The following is a 22,760-nucleotide window of genomic DNA, read 5'->3' on the forward strand; positions in this document are numbered from 1 at the left end:
TGTCGGCAGTACATCTCCCGGTTTACACAATATAAATAAAAATACTTTAGGCTGCATAAACTATGCAAATCAGCCAACAAACGAGTGGTTGTTCGTTCATTGGCTGATCGTTGCCCTGTTTACACAGGGCAATAATCAGGAATGGGTGTTCTGGAAACGCTGGTTTGCCCGATAACTGGCCAGTGTAAAAGGGCCTTAAATATAGGAAATTTCTAAAGTGGTCTGCAAACTGAAAAATTGCACATTTCAACATGTTAATGCTTTTGTTGGCAGTATTTTAAGAAATTCTTCCCAAAAGGTAACAAGAGACCAATATTTGGCCATGTTGTTTTCAGTCAATTGTTGAAGATAGTCATAAATGTATGTGTAAAGAATAACATGAAGAATTTCCAGGAAACACCTTTTCTAAAAGTCATTAGTTGAACCGCCTAATATTACACTAGATGCTGGCACACACACCACAACAACGCTTGCTCACCACTTTTCTATCCATTTGGAAAAAAAATTGGCGAGACCCCTTTGGACCAGTTGCCCCCTCATCTTAGGTAATATTGCAATGATTGTGAAGAGGGGGAGCAATGTATAGATTTGTAAAACCCATAAGAAGGGGAGATGCATCCAATCCAAGTAGGATCCCCTATCCTTCGTGGGCCTAATAGCAGCCAAAGTAACTGCCACTATGGTACTACTGGTATCTAATATGGTAAATCGTAAGGTGAAACTCAACACAGCCTCTCTAAAGAAGTGCCAGTGTTTACATGCTAGCGTATACAGTGTAATGGCTATGCTTTGTGAACCCTATACAGCAGGGGTCTCAAGCACGCGGCCGCATGCGGCCCCTGTGGCGGTCATCTGCGGCCCGCGAGACACAGAGCCGCTAGTATCGGCTCTGCTCCGAGACTCTGGAATTCCCTGACATCGCTGTCCACATATGAACAGCGATGTCTGGTGCTTCCCCAGAGCCGGAGTCCCGGGCAGAGCGCTAGTACAGGCTCCGCTCCGGGACTCTGTGGAATTCCCTGACATCGCTGCCCATATATGGACAGTGTGTCAGGGTCTTCCCCAGAGCGGAGTCCCGGGCAGAACGCTAGTATCGGCTCTGCTCCGGGACTCTGTGGAATTCAATGACATCGCTGTCCATGTTTGGACACACGATGTCTGGGGCTTCCCCAGAGCCGGAGTCCCGTGCAGAGCGCTAGTATAGGCTCTGCTCTGGGGAAGCCTCTGACATCGCTGTCCATACATCGACAATGATGTCAGGGGCTTCCCCAGAGCAGGAGTCCCAGTGATGTCAGGAGCACAGCTGGAGTCCCAGGAAGAGCCTACTAACGCTCTGCCCGGGACTCCAGCTCTGGGGTTGCCCCTGACATTTCTGTCCATATATGGACAGTGATGTCAGGAGCAGAGCTGGAATCCCAGGCTGCACTCACAACTCTACTATAATATCATGTACTTTACTCCAGTCACATCCAGAGCTGCACTCACAACTCTACTGTAACATCATGTACTATACTCCAGAGACATCCACAGCTACACTCACAACTCTACTGCAAGATCAGTAGATGCAGATGCAAATATCTTGTCTTATACTCCAAACAAATCCAGAGCTACAGTCACAACTCTACTATTATGTAATGTGCTATACTCCAGCCACATCCAGAGCTGCAGTCATAACTCTACTGTAACATGTCCTATACTCCAGTCACATCCAGTGCTGCAGTCCCAACTGTACTGTAACATCAGGTCCCATACTCCAAACAAATGCAGAGCTGCAGTAACAAATCTACTGTAGTTCGAATGCTAGAAGCGGCTCTGCTCTGGGACTCCAGCTCTGGGCAAGACCCTGACATCATTGTGGTAGCATCTGCGGAGGGTACTGTGGCCTTATCTAGGGGTGTGTTGCATTATCTACAGAGGGCACTGCGGCAGCATCCACCGAGGGCACTGCGGCAGCATCCACCGAGGGCACTGCGGCAGCATCCACCGAGGGCACTGCGGCAGCATCCACCGAGGGCACTGCGGCAGCATCCACCGAGGGCACTGCGGCAGCATCCACCGAGGGCACTGCGGCAGCATCCACCGAGGGCACTGCGGCAGCATCCACCGAGGGCACTGCGGCAGCATCCACCGAGGGCACTGCGGCAGCATCCACCGAGGGCACTGCGGCAGCATCCACCGAGGGCACTGCGGCAGCATCCACCGAGGGCACTGCGGCAGCATCCACCGAGGGCACTGCGGCAGCATCCACCGAGGGCACTGCGGCAGCATCCACCGAGGGCACTGCGGCAGCATCCACCGAGGGCACTGCGGCAGCATCCACCGAGGGCACTGCGGCAGCATCCACCGAGGGCACTGCGGCAGCATCCACCGAGGGCACTGCGGCAGCATCCACCGAGGGCACTGCGGCAGCATCTAAAAAGGGGCTGCCCAATCTTGACGTGTGTCTGCCAAACACTGCCAACTGAGCCGCCGGACTGCATTTAGCGACACTTAAACTGGAAAGCTGGATTGTTGAAATAAGCGCGTGGAGAAATCTCAAATTTTAAACCTAGCGCTATTATTATAGTAATGTAGTATTGTAGTATTATTATTATTATAATAATAATAGTGTTATTGTAGTTCAAATAACTGATTAATAATAATTTTGTATTGTATCCAATTTGAAAGTAATGCGGCCCGTCAACTTCCCATTTTTTCTATATGCGGCCCACTTACCCGGCCGAGTTTGAGACCCCTGCTATACAGTATGTAAGAAAATAAGCAGTACGTGACAAAATACAAGCGCACAGGTTCGTACAGATTAAGAACAGATAATGTAAAATCCAACTTAAAAGGGGAAATCCAGTCAAGAATTAAATTCAGTCTGTGACCTCCACCCATCTCTAAAAAAAATAAAAGGGCATTAGAAATTCCTGACACAAGATTCTAATCAGAGAATCATGGGTGTTGTGTCACTGAACACGGAGTGCCGCTGAATAGATTTCACTACTCCATAATGTAGGAAATCAGTGGACATCTAAACTCACTATCACTCCACTATTGTAATCTTCAAGCTTGGCTCAATGATGTGACAGTCTCCTTTGGGTGGATTTTGCAAAGAATCATGCATAGTACTTTGTAGTAGTAACATACACAAGATTTTCATTTGGGTTTTGGAAGTCACTTGTGGGAATATGTATTTGAATACATTGTTGTTTATAAAAGTTTATTGAGACACTAATGTGCCCTACTAATTATTCATAAAATGTCCATTTATATTCATTGCTGCACAAAGACTTTACCCTTACCTTCGGAGTCCTCCAAAGTCATCATAGCACTTAGAAATGTGGAGATTTCTTTATCCAGTCTCTGATGACTGAGCTGGGCATTCTGCAGATATAAGGCCATAGGAGAATTACTCAACTAATTTGAATTTACATTTAGCAGAACACGCTTGATAACAGATAAAAACACCATATATTAATTTGCAGAACAAGCACTCTATTTTAATGCTAATGAAATAATAAGTAAACAGCATCTGTGTCACATTAATATTCTCTTGATTTTAGTATTAATAAATACATGTCTACAATTAAAAAGGATTAAAACCATAAAGTACTGGTGTGTTATCATTGGCGGCAGTAAGCAAAGATATGGGGAGCGGTTTCATCGGCTGATCGGATCGCTTATGCAGCACAAAAGATTATCGTTGTTAGAGGCACATCTCCCTGTGTAAACGGAGATGTGCGGCCGACGTTGGAAATGTATGAGGACGAGTGATCGTAGTAACGATTGCTAGTCCCCATGCATTACTGGTCATAGTTCCTTGTGAAAGGAGAAAATGAGTGCCAATCAACAAGCTGTCTCTTTGATCGGCGCTCGTTTTTGCAGCCCAAATTGGCCGGTGTAAAATTACCCTTCGGACCTCTGCATACAACCGTGCTCGTCATCACGGTCCGCTATTACGGGCACAGCCAGCCACCTGCGTTTGCGGGCAGTGTTCCTATTCTAAAGTATGGAAGCACGTTCCGTAAAATAAATAAATAGTACATGTCCTATATTTTGCGGAGGCTTTCTACGGCTCGGACACCTTGACGTAAATAGACGGGAAGGGGTCCGTGGGCAAGAGAAGTGAACGGGTTCATAATTACGGACACGTTCTACGGTCTTGTGCAGGGGGCCTTACTTAGCATCTCTTTTCTATCGCAAATGGCGGGGGATCCTGAGCGGAAGACACCCTTCTGTGACAACCATATGTACTAGTAGGTTATATGATCAGGGGTTGTCTTCATAAAATGTTAAAAGTGTATTTAGCAGCTTGCATATGGAAGTATTTTTTCCTGTATATACACTACTCCATGAAATGTTTGCCCGGTTGCCACCCTAACCCTCATTTCAGGGATTTTTGTGTATTCGGTTAGGCACGACATGTTGCAAAGGAAAATATATCCAAGGAAAATACTGCTAAACCACAGAAGATTGAGGTTGCAGTTATCTTATACGATCTTGAGCCACTTCTCAAGGTGACACATTTCTCTAGTTTCATTGCATTAATGTTTTAGCACAAAGAGTAAATTTAGCTAACTGAAGAAAGGAGAAAGACTAAAACCTTTGGGTATGTTCACACGCTTAGCAAAAAAGTCTGATAATACGGAGCTGTTTTCAAAGGGAAAACAGCTCCTGATTTTCAGCCGTTTTTTAAGCAAACTCGCGTTTTTCACTGCGTTTTCTACGGCCGTTTTTGGAGCTATTTTTCTATAGAGTCAATGAAAAACGCCTCCAGAAGTGACATGCACTTTTTCGCGGGCGTTTTTTTACGCGGCCGTTTTGAAAAACGGCCGCGGAAAAAGACGCCCCGTTAGAGCAGAATGCAGGTTTTCCCATTGAAATCAAAGGGCAGATGTTTGGAGGCGTTCTGTTTCCGATTCTACTGCCGTTTTTCGACCGTTTACGGCTATTAAAACGTCCGAAAATAAGCTGTGTGAACATACCCTTAAAGAGGCTCGGTCACCAGATTATAAGTGCCCTATCTCCTACCTAATCTGATAGGCGCTGTAATATAGATAACAGCTGCGGTTTTTATTTTGAAAACCGATAATTTTTGAGCAAGTTATGAACAATTTTAGATTTATGCTAATTCGTTTGTTAATTCCCAACTGGGCGTGTTTTAACTTTTGACCAAGTGGGCATTGTAAAGAGAAGTGTATGACCCTGACCAATCAGCGTCATACACTTCTCTTCATTCCAGCCCAGCTTCTTTCACTGCACAACCTTATCTCGCAAGATCACGCTGTGCTGTCACGTACTCACACAGTAACTTTACCGAAGTGTCTTGAGAGTGAATAGACATCGCCTTCTGGCTGGAGGCGATGTCTATTCACTCTCAAGACACTTCGGTAAAGTTACTGTGGGAGTAAGAGACAGCACAGCGTGATCTTGCGAGATCATGCGGTGATGGAAGTACGGATGGAAATGAATGAAGAGAAGTGTATGACGATGATTGGTCAGTGTCATACAGTTGTCTTTACAACACCCACTTAGTCAAAAGTTAAAACACGCCCAGTTGGGCATTTAGAAACTAATTAGCATAAATCTAAAATGGTTCAGAACTTGCACAAAAACTATAGTTTCTCAAAATAAAAACCACTTATCTACATTACAGCGCCTATCAGATTCGGTAGGAGATAGGGCACTTATAATCTGGTGACAGAGCCTCTTTAAAAGACAATGACAAACAGGGTCTGGATGACTTCACATGCAAGACGCACCTTTATCTGTAAAACACAACAGAGACCAGGCTACCTGTGACTCCAGATGTTGTGTAGCAGACGTAGTTTTAGAACAACTGTATACTTGCAGCTTTTATAGGACACAGTAGATGGCATGCTTAAATACACCATAGTTAAAGAAAGCACTCAACGTCAAGTGTTGCTGCCATTAAGAAGACTTCAAGAGACTTGTTTTCAGATACATCGTAGAGGATTTCAACTATTTTTATGTAGCAGGGGTGAAATCCACGCTGAATCCACATGTAACATGTGGATTTTGTTGTGGATTCATTGCAGAAAATACGCCACGTGTAGGTACCCTAAAAGTGTAACGGTCATGCACTATACACAGGAACATTGACCCACATTTACCAAGACAAACTGGCCTAAGAGTTCACACGCTGCTGACTGTTTCGGTTCTCAAATCAAGTCTGCAATGAAATCCACGTCTTCTACATACAGATGATTTTGTTGTAGAGTTTACTCTATGAAATGCAAAGCGTCAAATTTGCAACAGAGCTTAGATGATGTAGATTAGACAATCCGCATGTCCTCAATTTTGAACTGACTTTTTTCACTACATGTGGACGTAGTTTTTTAAAATCACATCCACATGTATTGTACTGTAAATTGCTGAAGATTTTCGGTGCGGAATCCACAGCAATAGTTGGAGTGATCTGTGCCAAATTTATTAAAAGGCACAACCCTCTTAATAAATTTGGTGAATTTTAAAGCATCTGACAGTCAGAAAATAAAATATACCCTACTATAAGCATGCACAGATTTGTACCAAAATCTGCACCATTTTCACCTATTTTTCTTAATAATGCGGCCTACACCAAGCCTCCTTGAAGACCATGGACACTTTTGTCACATCCAAATGTGGCGAGCAGAGAGAAAAGTCGCACATGTTGTAATAATAAAAGTGGGCCAATGTGCCCAGTATACAGTTCTTTGAACCAAGTAACGCTGGTTTTCAGAGAGCAGATAACCGTAAAAAATAACTAATTTATTGGTGGGTATTCATGGTAAGAATAAATAAATAATAAGAATAATAATGCAACAAGTACAGTGCTAGATTCAGACAAACAATTGTATTCAGTGGAGTGGAAATATCTGGGGCTGTAAGGACAAGATGTGGGTTTATTGGGGATTTTTCAATTGGACACTGACGCATTACTCTTCCTCAAAAGTTAAAGGCGTTGTCTGTACTGCAGCTCGGCTGCCATTCTGGACTGGATCCTTTGGCTACCGGCATGGACATCTGGTGCCCGGAGGCAGCTGGAGCAGCTGATCGGTGTGGGGTTCGTCTGTCTGACCCCTACCCATCATATACTGGATGACCTATCCTGTGGATAGATCATAAGTTGTTCGTGCCCGGAAATCCCCTTCAAAAAGGAAAATGGACAAATCTGAACCCTTTTCTCTTTTGCAAGCGTCAACACAATGTTGTTGGCTTGTCACTATTACTATATCACAGTAGTCTGCAAAAGCAATTGAGAGACAATGTCTGCTACGTTTTCTCCTTTGGTGGCACCAATTCGTTTTCTGCTGTAAATTTTAGAATAAAAGATAAGCATGCACTGTGAACGAGTTATCATTTGAGCTTGTTTGATGTGAACTTATTTTAGATTCAAGATTCTCATCCGAGACTAGTTGCCACTTTACCCTCATGACAACTTTGCCTCCTTTTCTGGTTTCCACAAACTGGGATAAATTCTGTATTGTCCCTATTCCCTTAACCGTGCCATTAAAGTGGAGTTCCCAATTTGCATGTCTTGGTAAAAATATTTAAAAAGTACAAGTGAGTATACAGAATTGAATATTGACTGGTTACTTATAAAAAAAATAACGTAAGCACACCTTATATAGCAGGTCTCAGCATCCTTGGAAGAAGAGATGAATACGTTTCCTTGATAGCAAATTATACTACTGGGCAGCACAGTTTTTTCATTTAATATAATTGAAATACATGAAGCCCTAAAGTCCGGCCGACAGTGAACATGGTTGTGAATACTTTACTACACAAAAATATATAATCCATAAACAGCTTTATAGAAGAGTGATGCTTGAGCTGGTCGATTTACTTTACAATTCTGTGTAGAGACATACTTTTAAACTGGCATCACAATTCCAGAGAAACTGTAATTTAATCCGTATAAGGGGAGTCGATTGTCCCCAATTTCCCTTTCTAAAGGGGGTTTTACACAGGACGATTATCGGGCAGACGAGCGTTCATATAATGCTTGTTGCTGATAATTGCCCTGTGTAAAAAGGGCAGCGATCAGCAGATGAACGAGCATCTGCTGGTCGTATAGTTTTAAAAAAAGGGACATATCGTCGTCGGCAGAACATCTCCCTGTGTACACAGGGAGACGCGCTGCTGACACGATAATAATGGATGGAGACAAGCGATCGGAGGAACGACCACTCGTCCCAATCCATAGCTCCTTGTGACAGGAGCAAGCGAGCGCCGATCAACGATGTCTCATTGATCGGCGCTTGCTGCACCGGCCGAGTGTCGGCCGATGTAAAAGGCCCTTAATGCTACTTCCATCACAGACAATCCCTGGGTTAGACATAAACGGGTCAACTTTCTTATACCGCTCTCCTCAGGTTAGGTGTTTGACGTCTACCGCACGCTCCTATACAAGAGGTTTAGTAGCGCTTTGCAATCAGTTGGGAATGGGAGTTAATCTTGAAGACCCTGATCATGTTCTTCCCATACTATGGAAAGAGACTAAAGCAACAGTATATAAAAATGGTACATACTATACTACTGTAAGACTGTTTATGTTTTACCTTCATGTTCCAGATCTGTCCTGATGTAATAAGGCCCCGGTATAATTTTTTGTATGGTTTTGCCAGTGATATATGAGTTTTGGGCAGAGGTTCTGAAAAGTGTTTAATGACAAAGTGGGTTCTTCAGTACCCGGTTGCCAAAAACATCTGGTATTCTTGGACCCATAGTCAAGCCTCTAAGTTCATACAGGACTTACATGTTGATAGTTCTATTTTATACCCATAAAAGCATAGTAAAAAAGAAAAAAAAAAAAACAATGCCAAAGAGGCTCCTTCCCGGTCCATTTGGATAGTAATCTGTAAACTGAAAGCTTCACTGCCACGGACCATGATGGAGTATAAGCACAGGTGGATCTTCTGAGACTGGAGAAGTATATAAATCAGATGCAAGGGACTCCACTAAAAAGGTCATGACTTATGTGGATGTTACTTTGGCATGTCCGGTTTCAGCAGGCTAATGTTCCCTGCCACTCTGAAAAATTGTTAAGGAATGATTTGAGTAACATGACAGAGTTCTAGTTATTGACTTGGCCACCAACTTTCCCAGATCTTAATATGATCGGGCGTCTGTGGAAAGTGCTGAAAAACAAGTCAGAGCCATGGAGGCCCCATCTCACAACTTATAGGACTTATAAGAACCTACTGCGAACATCTTGGTGCCGGATACCACAGGACAACTTCAGAGGCCTTGTAGTGTCAATGACTCCATAGATCGGAGCAGTTCTGGTGGCACTAGGAGGACCTAAACATTATTATACAGCTGGTAATATTATGGATGAACGGTGTATATATACACATTTATTTATTGGAGAAAGACACAGGCACCAGCGCTTGGGAGAGAGAACCAATCCTAAAAACTCATGTAACTTCTTGAAAGATTAACGGTCGCTGTAATACAATATAAGTGTAGACGAACTGCTACTTATTATTAACACTTTGTTATGTCTGCAATTAAAGCAAGGCTGTGGGCTTGCATTTCATATCTGTAATGGTATATACTGTAAGTCATTCAGTGTTACTGTAATGCACATTAATATATATGGTATAGTATAGTATATATGGTATAATTAGATACAAATTAACTATTTATAAAATATAAAAAATATATAGTAGAAGACGACATTTATACACATACTCTATGCAACCAATAAAACATAAGCGTATTTTGTATGGTTCTTGTAGTGATAAGACAAATACATATAAACTTCCCTATTATGCCTCCAAACCCTCTTACTGCACAGCTCAATGCTTTCGATTCAGAGAGATAAATATCCATCTGTTATCATCAAAAAGCCATCATTGTGATTTGCAAACAATAAGATGCTTGTCAAGAATTTTTGTGCAGCCAAAACAATGTGGCCAGTAAGACCTCCGAGACAAGAATGTGTAACCAGAATAGAAGACGATATCACAGCTCCAGCTCGAGATATCTTTAATTGTTCGTGAGCAACAGCGACAGTTCTAATTTCGTAGAAGTTTTAAAGCACAGGTTCAGGGGGCTGTATAGTGGGTGCACCGAGCACCTGATAGTTCACAGGGTTACATGTATTTTAACTTTTTTTTTTTTTTTTTAAATAAAAACAGTATCATTGTCTTTAAAGGGGTTTTACTATCATTTATGACATATCCACAGGAGATGCCATAAATGTCAGATAGATGCGGTTCCCACCTCTGTGACCCGCACCGATCTCTAGGACGTGGCTACCAGAACCCCATTCACTCTGTGTTCAGGCTGAAGCGCGTGATTTCAAACCATGAAGGAAACAGCATAGCTCACAACTCCCATAGTAGTGAATGGCAGTTACGGAAACAGCATAGCATGCGAGCTGCGCTGTTTTCTCCTTCACGGTTTTAATGACGGAATCAATAGCGGAGTCGACTGTGATATTGATTCCGTCGGAAAAACGGAAACCTGCCGGAATCGTGACGAATGGAAACCATTAGCAATGTTTGTCACCATTGATATCCATGGCGACTGAAATGGAAGCTGTGGTTTCAGCTTCAGTTTCCGTTGCGGGGTTCACCCGACGGAAACCTCTGACGGAACCCCGGAACGTTAAGCCAACGCTGATGTGAACAGGCCCTAATAAAGTTCTTCCATTTTCCGATGTGAGGCACGTCGTGTGATTGCTACTAATGTGAGGCACATTCAAAATTCATTAACCCAATGTTGTCCATTATGACTGAGAAACATGATGGGGTTAATTACTATTAATGTGAGGCACATGTAGGTTAAATTCATCACACCTCGTGCCTTACTTTAATAAGTGAAAGAAGTTTTTATTTTATTTTGTATAGCATACACATCATAAATGACGCAAAAAAATTGTTGTGCTGGTTATTACGGTCGCGCCAATACCGAATAGGTGTATATTTTACGTATTGAGACTTATTTGAATGTTTATTGTAAAAAAAAATGCTTTGATCGCAGCATTCAGGGGAATAGCGGCAGAGATGAGAGGTTTCTCTCATCTCCGTTGTTAGAGCGGGGCTGCAGCTGCGTAACACATCCTCTGCCTCCTGACAACAAGTGCGCGTGCGGGTAGCCTGAGGTGATACGACCATCGCTGCACTAATGAGCGCAGGCACTGAAGACAGAACTTAGGGGTGTTTTGCAGTGCGCCCACCATGTTCTATCTTCAGTGTCTTCACATCATGCTGACGGCGCGCACTTGTCAGGACTCAGGAGCGTGGCGATGACTATCACACAGCCGCAGCCCCGCTCTCATACATTCATGTGTTATAATGCGAAGCTGTGCGGCCGCACAGCTTAGTATCAAAAATACATGAAATAACGGTATCGAACGGTTTGAGGGTGCACAGCATCGAAACAGTATCGAAGTTTCGATGCATCGTGCCTCCCTAGCTGGGACCCGCATCTATTTGACATTTAGGACCTATCCTGTGGATAGGTCATAAATCTCCCTGATAGGAAAACCACTTATTGACCAGCATATTTTAGACCTTAATGACCAAGCTATTTTTTACGTTTTTCCATGGTCTCATTCAAAGAGCTATAACTTTTTTATTTTTGCGTCAACATAGCTGTAAAAGGTCTTGTTTTTTTGCGGGAAAAGTTGTAATTTTTAATAGCACCATTTTGGGGTACATAGAATTTATTGATTAACTTTTATTAACTTTTTTTGGGGGGTGGAATAGAAAAAAAAACCCAGCAATTTCACCACACTTTTTTGCGCCCTAAATTTACACTGTTTACCGTGTAGTATAAATAACACAATAACTTTATTCAGTGGGCGGTTGCCAACAATACCAAATTTATATTGATTTTGTATGTTTTACTACTTTTACACAGTAAAAACATTATTTGTTTTGGTTTCTCCATATTTGAAGAGCCATAACTTTTAAAATTTTTTTTTTGCCGATGCAGTTGTACGAGGGCTTTTTTTTTGCGGGACGACGTAGTTTTTATTGGTACCATTTTAGAGTAGATGCGGCTTTTTGATCACTTTTTATCAATTTTTTTTTTTAAGGCAGGATTCACAGAAAACGATGTTAAATGATGTAATAACTTTATAGTTGGGGTTGTTACGGATGCGGCAATACCAAATGTTTAACTTTTTTACTTTAATTTGTTTTTTAATACTAAAGCAGTTTGTAAGGAGGAAAAGTGGGTTTTTAATTTTTTTTAAACTTTTTATTAAACTTTTTTTTTTAAACTTTTTTACTAGTCCCACTAGGGGACTTCACTATGCGTTCCTCCGATTACATTTATAATACACTGCAACACTTCTAGCAGGCATACACTACAGGCAGACCTGGGGGCATTTATTAGGCCCCCCGGCTGCCATAGAAGACACCAGCACTCTGCTCTCACACGCGAGGTGCCGGTGGGATGAGAGAGGGAGCTCCGTCCCGCTCTCCAAAACTACTCAGATGCGGCGCTCGCTACTGAGCACCTAATCTGAGGGGTTAAACGGGTGAGATCGATATGGATAGAGCAGGCCGTTCGAGCAGGGATGCCCCCAGCTACCGCTGGTAGCTGAGAGCAGGGATATTTAACGGCTCCCTGCTCTGTTTATTTATTCTGATGCAGCGCCGTAAAAAGGCTATTGCATCGGAATAAAGCCTGTTAGTGGCCGCCGTAAAAACACTATGGGGCGGTGACTAATGTGAGAAATGTACTTTTTCAGATACAGCTTCTATGTATCCTGGATACATAGAAGCTGTATTTGAAAAAGTAACTTTTTTTTATTTTTAAATAAAAACCAATTAAAATGTTGTATTAACGCCATGATACACTGTTGTATATAAAAAAAACTAACAAAAGTGTCCAAAGGCTTACATAGCCTGTAAAGCTTATTTGACACTATTTAAAAAGTATGCAAGTCAACGCAGATTTACATCCAGAAAATTCCATATATTAAGTCGCTTTTTATTTAAAGTGGTACCAACCTACAAGGTTTTACTTGAGTTTTCTTCTCCAACCTAAAGATTCCTGTGGCTCAGGTCCCAGCAAGTGAATGTCAAGAACTGCCCAGGGACCCGTACACCGCATACAGATATTTTCTAACCAGATACACGGGCAGGTCATGATGAAATGCTGCCTGTAAGAAGTCCTCCAAGGAAACCTCAGGTTGGTAAAGAACAGGTTAGAGAAGTGCTGTCCATCTTTGCTATGGACAAAGTTGGATTTTCAGCTTTTCCCCGGAACGTCACATAATTTTTTAAGACTGCTTAAAATCCATTACCCAGTAGAAAACGGTTCTCAAAATATAAAATCAGCCATTCTGTCTTATGTAGGTAACAAAAGTTTACAATCTCATTAACTAAACGGAATATATAATAAATCTGACTTTCTATTGAGCCCATACACCACTCATTGGTTTCCGTGCTCAGACCCCCACCAATCAAAACTTCTGACATGTCACTATGACATGTCAGAAGTTTGTTGAATGTTTAGTTACCCTTTATGGTGCAACAAGTTATTCTAGGTGCCACGCAAATTACCTCAAGTGAATCCTTTAAGTCTCCAACAAGTACCAAGTCTTCATCTTCATCATCACTTTGCTGATCTTGAGAACAGTAGTGAGTGCTGTAAGCTGAATGCTCCTCAATGGCTGCCAGCCAGTCCTGTAGGACAAGTATTGATGTAAAAATACATTAAAGGCATAATAAGGAAATCTAAGTAATTATGCGTGCATGAGGAGAGTAATTAGAAGAAACAAAATACAATTTGAGCAAAAATAGATTGAAATTTAGAGGTTTTTTTTTATTTTGTCACTACACTATCTAAACCATAACAGCAATAATGCATTATATTGCATAACAACCTTATATTGCATGTTAAAATCGGGCATATCACACAAGCCTTACCTTAACAAGTACACATCATGCCCTCTATTGGCAAAATCTGGTCAAATGCATAACAATTCGCATTGATTGAAAAGTGAACCCTAATGATACATACCTCCCTCGTATGCTTAAGGTTTTTGGGAAGAACTTTGAAATTGTGGATGCTGTCATCAAAGCATTTTACAGAGAAAGACACACTGTCTGATGACTTTACCTGCGGAGAACAGAATTTTATGAGTGTGCTTGGACAATTCATCAACCTTTTGTTATTACATCTACATACATCCATGCAATTTCAATGTTGAGGAGTGTAACACAAAGAAGACAAGCCGTAAGGTTATGCAAATCGAGGAGGTAGCAGGTGTCACAAAGATCTGCAAATGTTAAAATTTTCAAGCACCAAGCGCCAATCTGTGGCATGTGGGAGGGGTATACAAACCAGATTGAAAGCAACGTTTTTTTTAGCCATATCAAACCTCAAAAATCAGATCAAGTGACGTGAGAGGATTGTACGATGCCTCCTGTTCGTCGACGTGCCAGTTATTGCCACTTGTCCCAAAGCGAGACACAGAATCTTTGAACTGAGAGACTATGGTTTATCACTCTGGCAGATTGCTACGCTCCTAGGCTGAGATGTCAGCACTGTTCAACGTTGCATTCTCCGGAGGTTGGGAGAACAACAACAAACGTGAATGACAGGAAGTGGTGTGCGGAGGTGAACCTCTGCACGAACAGATTGTCTGATTGGAAGAATGGCGCGTAGTGATCCATTCTGTACTGCAAGTGAAATTGTACGTCATCATTTTCATATGTAGGTTGAAATACAGTCATTAACTGTAAGCTGTGTAGGAGGCTTAAGTCTGGGTGAGGAACAGCCAAAATGAGTTTGTGGAAGACCGTTTAATGTCACAGGTCCACCATGGTAGGACTAAGCACAGCAACAAGACAGAAGATAGTTATAATGCATCAGAAAGGTCTCTCCAAGACAAAGATTTCAAAGCAGACGGGGGTTTCAAGATGTGCGGTTTACGTTTTTTTTGTAGAAGCGCAAAGAAAAGGGCAACGTTGAAAACCATAGATGCAGTGGTCGGCCAAGGAAACAGTGCAGCAGATCAAAGACCACTCATGCTTACTACCTTTCGAAATCAAGAGTTGTCCAGCAAGTTCATCAGCTCAGAATTGGCAGAAACCTACTGGTCGGAGAAGTCTGGCCAGAAGTGGTCTTCATGGAAGAATTGCGGCCAAAAAGCCATACCTTCAATGTGAAAACAAGACCAAGCCACTCAACTTTGCATGAAAACATAGGAACTGGGGTACATAAAAATGGCAGCAGGTGCTCTGGACTGATGAGTCAAAATGTGAAATATTTGGCTGTAATAGAAGGCAGTTTGTTCGCCGGTGGGCTGGAAAGCGGTACAATAATGTGTCTGCAAGCAACAGTGAAGCATGTTGGAGGCCACTTGCAAGTTTTGGGCTGCATTTCAGCAAATGGAGTTGGGGATTTGGTCATGATTAATGGTATCCTCAATGCTGAGAAATACAGGCAGATACTTATCCATCATGCAGTACCATCAGGGAGGGGTCTGATTGGCCCCAAATTTATTCTGCAGCAGGACAACGAGCCCAAACATACAGCCAATGTCATTAAGAATGATCTTCAGCATAAAGAAGAATAAGGCTGGGTTCACACGACCTATTTTCAGACGTAAACGAGGCGTATTATGCCTCGATTTACGCCTGAAAATAGGGCTACAATACGTCGGCAAACATCTGCCCATTCATTTGAATGGGTTTGCCGACGTACTGTGCAGACAACATCAAACTTTCAGTTGCTGTTAATAGGCACAACTGTGTTTATTACTCAACAGAAAACCCCCTTGCAACAGTTGAATATACCTGGGGTTACAGTTTGGGCAGCCCTTTCATTTAAAATTGTAATTGGACCTATCTTCTACATTAGAACGGTTACCTCAGACCTGTACCTTAACATGCTCCAAGAAAATGTAATACAACAATTGCAGTTGGAGGATGAAAATGAAGATTTCCATCTTCAGCAAGATGGAGTCCTCCTCACTATGCTCTAGCGGTGCGTAATTTTCTTGACTAAAAATTACCCAAATGGGTGGACGAGGCCCGGTTGAATGGCCACCATGATCCCTAGACTTTATCCTAATGGGCTTTTTCTTTTGGGGAGTCAAAGAGAAGGTATATTCAAGAACCGGATTCAGTTCATAGAAGAAGCGTGCCAAGAAATGAATGCCAATAATAAACTTTGTGCCACAGAGAGTGTAAAAACTAGAATACAGCAATGTGTAAATAGCGAGGGCCGCCAATTTGAACATATAAGAGATTGTAATGGTTTTGTTCTTCTATAAAAAAAACTATTTCAACTGTTTACCTATTATTTAAACTGTATACCTTATCGATATGTATTTGGCATGGGTGCACCTGACGGAAAGGTCAGACGGAATCCATGAACGGAGCCCTGACGCAGATGTGAACGAAGCCTAACACACACATATAGCAATGCCAAATACATATTGATAATATATATGGATTTGTTACAAGCAACAACAAACAAAAAAAAAAACCACATCATCCACATTACAATTTCTCAGTTCCTACCGTAAAGATGGCTTGTGTTAGGTGTTTGCAGCCTTGCCGATATACATTGTTCAGTGCATCTGACCTAAAGAATATATTGATAAAGTAAATGGAATAGAATACCTTTATGCAAAAGAAGTGCAACATACAAAATTTAGAATGATTTTCTTGGTTTAACCCCCTTCTCTCTTTAGCCACTTTTGACCTTCCTGACAGAGCCTCATTTTTCAAATCTGACATGTTTCACTTTACGTGGTAATAACTTCAGAATGCTTTTACCGATCCAAGCGATTCTGAGACTTTCTCGTAACACATTGAACTTGTTACTGTTACAATTTGTTCGGTACATTTAGTATTTAAATTGTGAAAAACACCAAACATTAGTGAAAAATTGCAAAAACTAGCATTTTTCTAAATTTAAATGTATCTGCTTGTAAGACAGGCAGTTATACCACACGAAATTGTTGCTAATTAGCATCCCCCACATGTCTACTTTAGATTGGCATCGTTTTTTGAACATCCTTTTATTTTTCTATGACGTCACAAGGCTTAGAACTTTAGCAGCAATTTCTCACATTTTCAAGAAAATCTCAAAAGGCTATTGTTACAGGGGCCAGTTCAGTTCTGAAGTGACTTTTAGGGCCTTTTATATTAGAAACCGCCGATAAGTCACCCCATTTTAAAAACTGCACCCCTCAAAGTATTCAATACAGCATTTAGAAAGTTTCTTAACCCTTTAGACGTTTCACAGGAATTAAAGCAATGTAGAGGTGAAATTTATAAATTAAATTATTTTTTTGCAGAAATTAATTTCTAATCCATTTTTTTTGTAACAAAAAGTTTTACCAGAAAAGCGCAACGCAATATTTATTGCCCAGGTCCTGCTGTTTTAGTAAATATCCCACATGTGGCCCTAGTGTGCTTATGGACTAAATCACCAGCCTCAGAAGTAAAAGGAGCACCTAGGGGATTTTGGGCCACCTTTTTATTAATTATATTTTATGCACTGTCAGGTTTGAAGGGCTCTTGCGGTGCCAAAACAGTGTAAATCCCCCAAAAGTGACCCCATTTGGGAAACTATCTAGGGGTATAGGTAGTAGTTCAGAGCGCACAAGACCAAGGTAGGTGCACAAATAGGGTCCCAACCCAATCGTATAATAAAGAAGTATTCGGCGCACAAGTTATAAGTTTCTCGGCTGCCATATGCAGCGCCGTTAAAACGTAGTGCCAAACGACTGAATATACCAGCAACCAGAAGGACATAGTGCCTGATGAAGGTCTAAGTTACGACCGAAACGTTGCACGCACTAAGCCTCTGGCATCAATTTTTTATGAAATCAAAATTCAAGACTTTGAGAACCTTCTAACTTGTGTGCCAAATACTTCTTTATTATCTAGGGGTATAGTGAGCATTTTGACCCCACAGGTTTATTGCAGAAATTATTGGATGTAGGCTGTGAAAATGAAAATCTACGTTCTATCAAAGAAAATGTAGGTTTAGCTAATCTTGTCTCATTTCCACAAGGACTAAAGGAGAAAAAGAACTGCAACATTTGTAAAGCAATTTATCCTGAGTAAAACAATACTCCACATGTTGTCATAAATGGCTGTTAGGACACACAGCAGGGCTTAGAAGGGAAAGCGCACCATCTGGTGTTTGGAGCTCAAATTTAGAAGGAATGGTTTGCGGAGGCCATGTCGCATTTGCATAGCCTAAGGGGACAAAACAGTGGAAACCCCCCACAAGTGGCCCCATTTTGGAAACTACACCCCTTGAGGAATTCATCTAGTGGTGCAGTGAGCATTTTGACCCCACAGGTGTTTCACAGATTTTATTTGAATTGGGCAGTGAAAATTAAAAAAAAAATTTTTTTTTCCAAGATGTAGCTTTAGCTCCAAATTTTTCATTTTCCAAAAAATAAAAGGAGAAAACGCACCCAAATATTTGTAAAAGCAATTTCTCCCGAGTATGGAAATACCCCATATGTGGTCATAAACTGCTTTTTGGACATACGCCAGGTCTCAGAAGGGAAGCAGAGCCATTTCGCTTTTGGAGTGCAGATTTTACTGGATTGTTTTTTGGGCGCTATGTCGCATTTGCAAAGCCCCCGTGGGACCAAAACAATGGAAACCCTCCAGAAGTGACCCCATTTTGGAAACTACACCCCTCAAGGCATTCACCTAGGGGTGTAGTGAGCATGCTAACACCGCAGGTGTTTTGCAGAAATTAGTGTGCACTCGATGTTGCAGAGTGAAAATGTTTTTTTCCCCATAGATATGCCAATATGTGGTGCCCAGCTTGTGCCACCATAACAAGACCGCTTTCTAATTATTATGCTGTGTTTCCCGGTTTTAGAAACACCCTACATGTGGCCCTAATCTTTTGTCTTGACATTTGACAGGGCTCAGGATTGAAAGAGTACCATGTAAAATTGAGGCCTAATTTGGCGATTTACAAAGTATTGGTTCACAATTGCAGGGCTCTGATGTGAACTAATAAAAAGAAACCCCTGAGAAGTGACCCCATTTTGGAAACTACACCCCTCAATGCATTTATCAAGGGGCGTAGTGAGCATTTTCACCCCACAGGTTTTTTCCATTAATGATTGCACTGCGGATGGTGCAAAGTAAAAAATTAAAAAAAATTTCCCCAGATATGCTATTTCAGTGGCCAATAGGTCATGCCCAGCTTATGCCACTGGAGACACACCCCCCAAATATTGTTAAAAGGGTTCTCCCGGGTATGGCGATGCCATATATGTGGAAGTAAACTGCTGTTTGGGCACGCTGTAGGGCTCAGAAGGGAGGGAGCGCCATTTGGCTTTTGGAGCGCGGATTTTGCTTGGTAGTCATTTTGTTTGGAGTTTTACTGGTATTTCAGTTTATAATGTGGAGGTACATGTAAGCTGTGCTGAGTACATCAGGGGCATAGTCAGGTGGTATACGAAGGTAAAAACAAACAATAAAATAAATCAATAGATATTTGTTACAACGTGAAGCAATCCTTTATGCACAGGCCAGTGACGCACTGATAAATGGTGTCTTTTCTTATCCCCCTTTTGGTCCACACTCCGCACCTTTGCAGTTTGGGGAATTTTGCTCGGAAGTGTTGTCCTGGTATAATACGGGCACCCTCGCTTCCAGCAGACATGTTTGGGCCCTACCCTTCTTGGTTCCCTAATTTTAGGGCCTCGATAAATCACCTCTTGAAACAGAAGAAATGTACCCCTCTGGTCGGCACAACTGCATATTTTTATTTCCTGACTTATTGGAGACTTAACTAATTTATTTTTTTCATAGACATAGTGGTATGATGGCTGTTTTTTTTTTTGCGGGATGAGCTGTAGTTTTTATTGGTACCATTTTGGGGTACATGCGACTTTTTGATCACATTTTATCCTATTTTTTGTTAGGCAAGGTGACCAAAAAAACAGTAATTCTGGCATAGTTTATTTTATACAGCGTTCACCATGCGCTACAAATTACATGTCAACTTTATTCTGCCGGTCAGTACGATCCTTGCGATATCTAATTTATAGCACCTTTTTATGTTTTACAACTTTTTACATAATAAAATTACCTTTCTAAAAAGAATGTATTTTTTCTGTCGACGGAGCTGTTTTGGGTGCTTGTTTTTTGCGAGACGAACTATGGTTTTATAGATACCAGTTTTGGATACGTGCGACTTTTTGATCACTTTATTTCAATTTTTGTAGGGCAAAGTGACCAAAAAAAACTGAAATTCTGACATTGTTTTTTACGCCGTTCACCACGTGGAATAAATAAAATTATATTTTTATAGTTTAGGCCGTTACGGTCGCGGCGATACCAAATATGTATGGTTTATTATTATTTTTTCAATAATAAAGGACTTGATCAGGGAAAAAAGGCGATTGTGTTTTATTTTATTACTTGAAACTTTTATTATATATTTTTTCACTTTACACTTTTCTTTAATCCCACTTGGGGACTTGAAGGTCCAACGGTCAGATTTTTTTTCTAATACATTGCACTACCTATGTAGTGCAATGTATTAGATCTGTCAGCCATTCACTGACAACAAGCCCTTTAAGCTTCGCCTCCTGGCGGGACCTAATATGCTTCCGTAATGGCAGAGCAGGAGGCCATTGTTAGGTCTCCTATTACCATAGTAGAAGTCTGCAGCCCTGCGATTTGCACAAAGATGGGATCGCTGCATCTAAGGGGTTAATGGCAGGAATCGGAGCTAGCTCCGGTTCCTGCCATTACAGGTGGATGTCAGCTGTAGCATACAGCTGACATCCACCTCTGGTGAAGCCGGCTCATATCCTGAGCCAGCGCCATCTTGCCGGCGGCTACGGAAGCCTTTTATGCCTCGCCTTGGGCGGGGGCTGGAAGTTTTCCGTACTAGGCACACCGGGAGGCCACTATTAGGCCTCCGGTTGCCATTGCAGCCACCAACACCCCGGCGATTTCATTGCTGGGGTGCTGATGAGCTGCACACACCTTAAATGCAGCAATCACTTTTGACCGATGCATTTAAGGGGTTAATGGCGGGGACCGACGCTAACTTCGATCCCCTCCATTACAGCAGGGCGTCAGGTGTAAGATACAGCTGACATCCGGGAATGATGGCACCGACTCCGCTTCTGAGACGGTGCCATCCATTTGTTGTAAGTATACGACATTTTGCGGGAAGCACTGGCTTTCCATGAGATATACTTACGACAAGTGTCGGGAATGGGTTAAAGGGATTTTTTTTGGTCTTGCTGTTAGCAAGTTGGGCGAAGGTGTAAGTTTTGTTATCACTGACCGTACTGTGGACGATTACCTTACTCTACTAAAGATAGCCTTACATAGTATGCTGTCTCACCAAAGTGGGGAGCTATCTTGCCATAATCATACCACAAAATCTCATCCTCCGACCCCGCACAGATCTCCTTGTGCAAAATCAAGCTATTAAAAATGAATTCGAGCACCACGGCCCCTTGAAACAGCTGATCGGTGCAGGTGCCAAGATACGGACACCCACTGATGTAATATTTTTGGCCTATCCTAAAGATAGTCCAACAATTTTAAAGTTCCGGATAACCCCATTAACAAGTTATATACAAATTGGAATCTTTCACTCCAGGGTTGAATGAACTTAAATATTTTGTTCGTCAAATTTTTATTTTATACTTACTGTTTCTCATACCAAGACATAACACCATGCTCGAGTACCACCCAAAAGAGTTTCCACCCAAAGAAACGCGAGCTCTGAAAGGGAAATGTCATTAATAATCTAGGAGGCATAGCAATACATACTCATGGAGTTTCAGTAAGATATGAATCTCTGCTCCAACCTATTTCGCAGCGCTGTACAGAGATCATCAACACTCATAGCCTTTGACCCATTGGAGCTAATTAAATTGCCCTACTTCAAGCACATACATAAAATTTAGGGTCAAATTATGCGCTGTTCTAGAAATGACACAATATTATAATGTACATAGATTAAAACACAAGGTTGTAAGTGCGGTCTGTTAAAAATACATTTTATTTTAGCAGGTAGAAAGTAGACACACCTTGCATAGTGGACCTTCAAATCTCTGGAGATTTTTCACAATATACTGCAAGTGAAGGACAAATAATCAACAAATGTCGTACACATTTTATACTGTTAGATATGCCTTTCAATTAACTGTTCTTACCTTCACAGTCTTGCCTTGTAGTACTTGCTTTATTTCTATACGCTGGGCTAGGTCTATAGGCTTCTGGTCTGGAAAATTATATATAAATAACAATCAAAAACTTCAGCACTGGGACACACGCCTATCTCCAGAACGGCGGTCACCCGACCCTCCCTTCTATGATGTTCACGTTCCCAGATAGGGCATATGGAAAGGGGATGTCTTAGTGAGACGTGTCTTTAATCTTCCTCTGAAATGTCAGAGGACCAGTTGTTCTGGGAATTTATAGGGATCCAAGCTCACAGACCATCAGCGTGTTCAGGAATGAAGGAGTAACTGTTCTCATTATATTAAAGAAGTATTCGGCACACAAAATAAGGTTTTGTAAGTCTTCAGATTTATTTTGCAGTTGTATTTGATGCCAGAGGCTTAGCGCGTGCTATTTTTAGCGCCAAAAATAGCGGCGCGATCTTCTGTATGGCGGCTAACCAACAACCGGATACACCAACGACCAGCAGGACAAAGGGCCTGATGAAGGTGTTATGACCAAAACGTCACACGCACTAAGCCTCTGGCATCAAATACAACTGCAAAATAAATCTGAAGAATTACAAAATCTTATTTTGTGTGCCGAATACTTCTT

At 41.7% G+C, this 22,760-nt stretch overlaps 1 protein-coding gene across 1 annotated transcript in view; it reads right to left on the minus strand.

Moving 5' to 3' along the window:
• OSBPL1A (oxysterol binding protein like 1A) overlaps positions 1–22,760 on the minus strand; it is a 161,875-nt gene that overhangs the window by 96,003 nt on the left and 43,112 nt on the right. The window contains exons 8-14 of the mRNA XM_075828344.1: positions 22,139–22,206; positions 22,013–22,057; positions 21,631–21,704; positions 16,488–16,551; positions 13,978–14,076; positions 13,518–13,640; positions 3,288–3,369 (exon numbers count right to left, since the gene is read on the minus strand). Of these exons, the coding sequence (XP_075684459.1) occupies positions 3,288–3,369; positions 13,518–13,640; positions 13,978–14,076; positions 16,488–16,551; positions 21,631–21,704; positions 22,013–22,057; positions 22,139–22,206 (555 nt within the window). The remainder of the gene's footprint in view (positions 1–3,287; positions 3,370–13,517; positions 13,641–13,977; positions 14,077–16,487; positions 16,552–21,630; positions 21,705–22,012; positions 22,058–22,138; positions 22,207–22,760) is intronic.

Source organism: Rhinoderma darwinii, chromosome 5 (assembly GCF_050947455.1).
Source record: "Rhinoderma darwinii isolate aRhiDar2 chromosome 5, aRhiDar2.hap1, whole genome shotgun sequence".
NCBI lineage: Eukaryota > Metazoa > Chordata > Amphibia > Anura > Rhinodermatidae > Rhinoderma > Rhinoderma darwinii.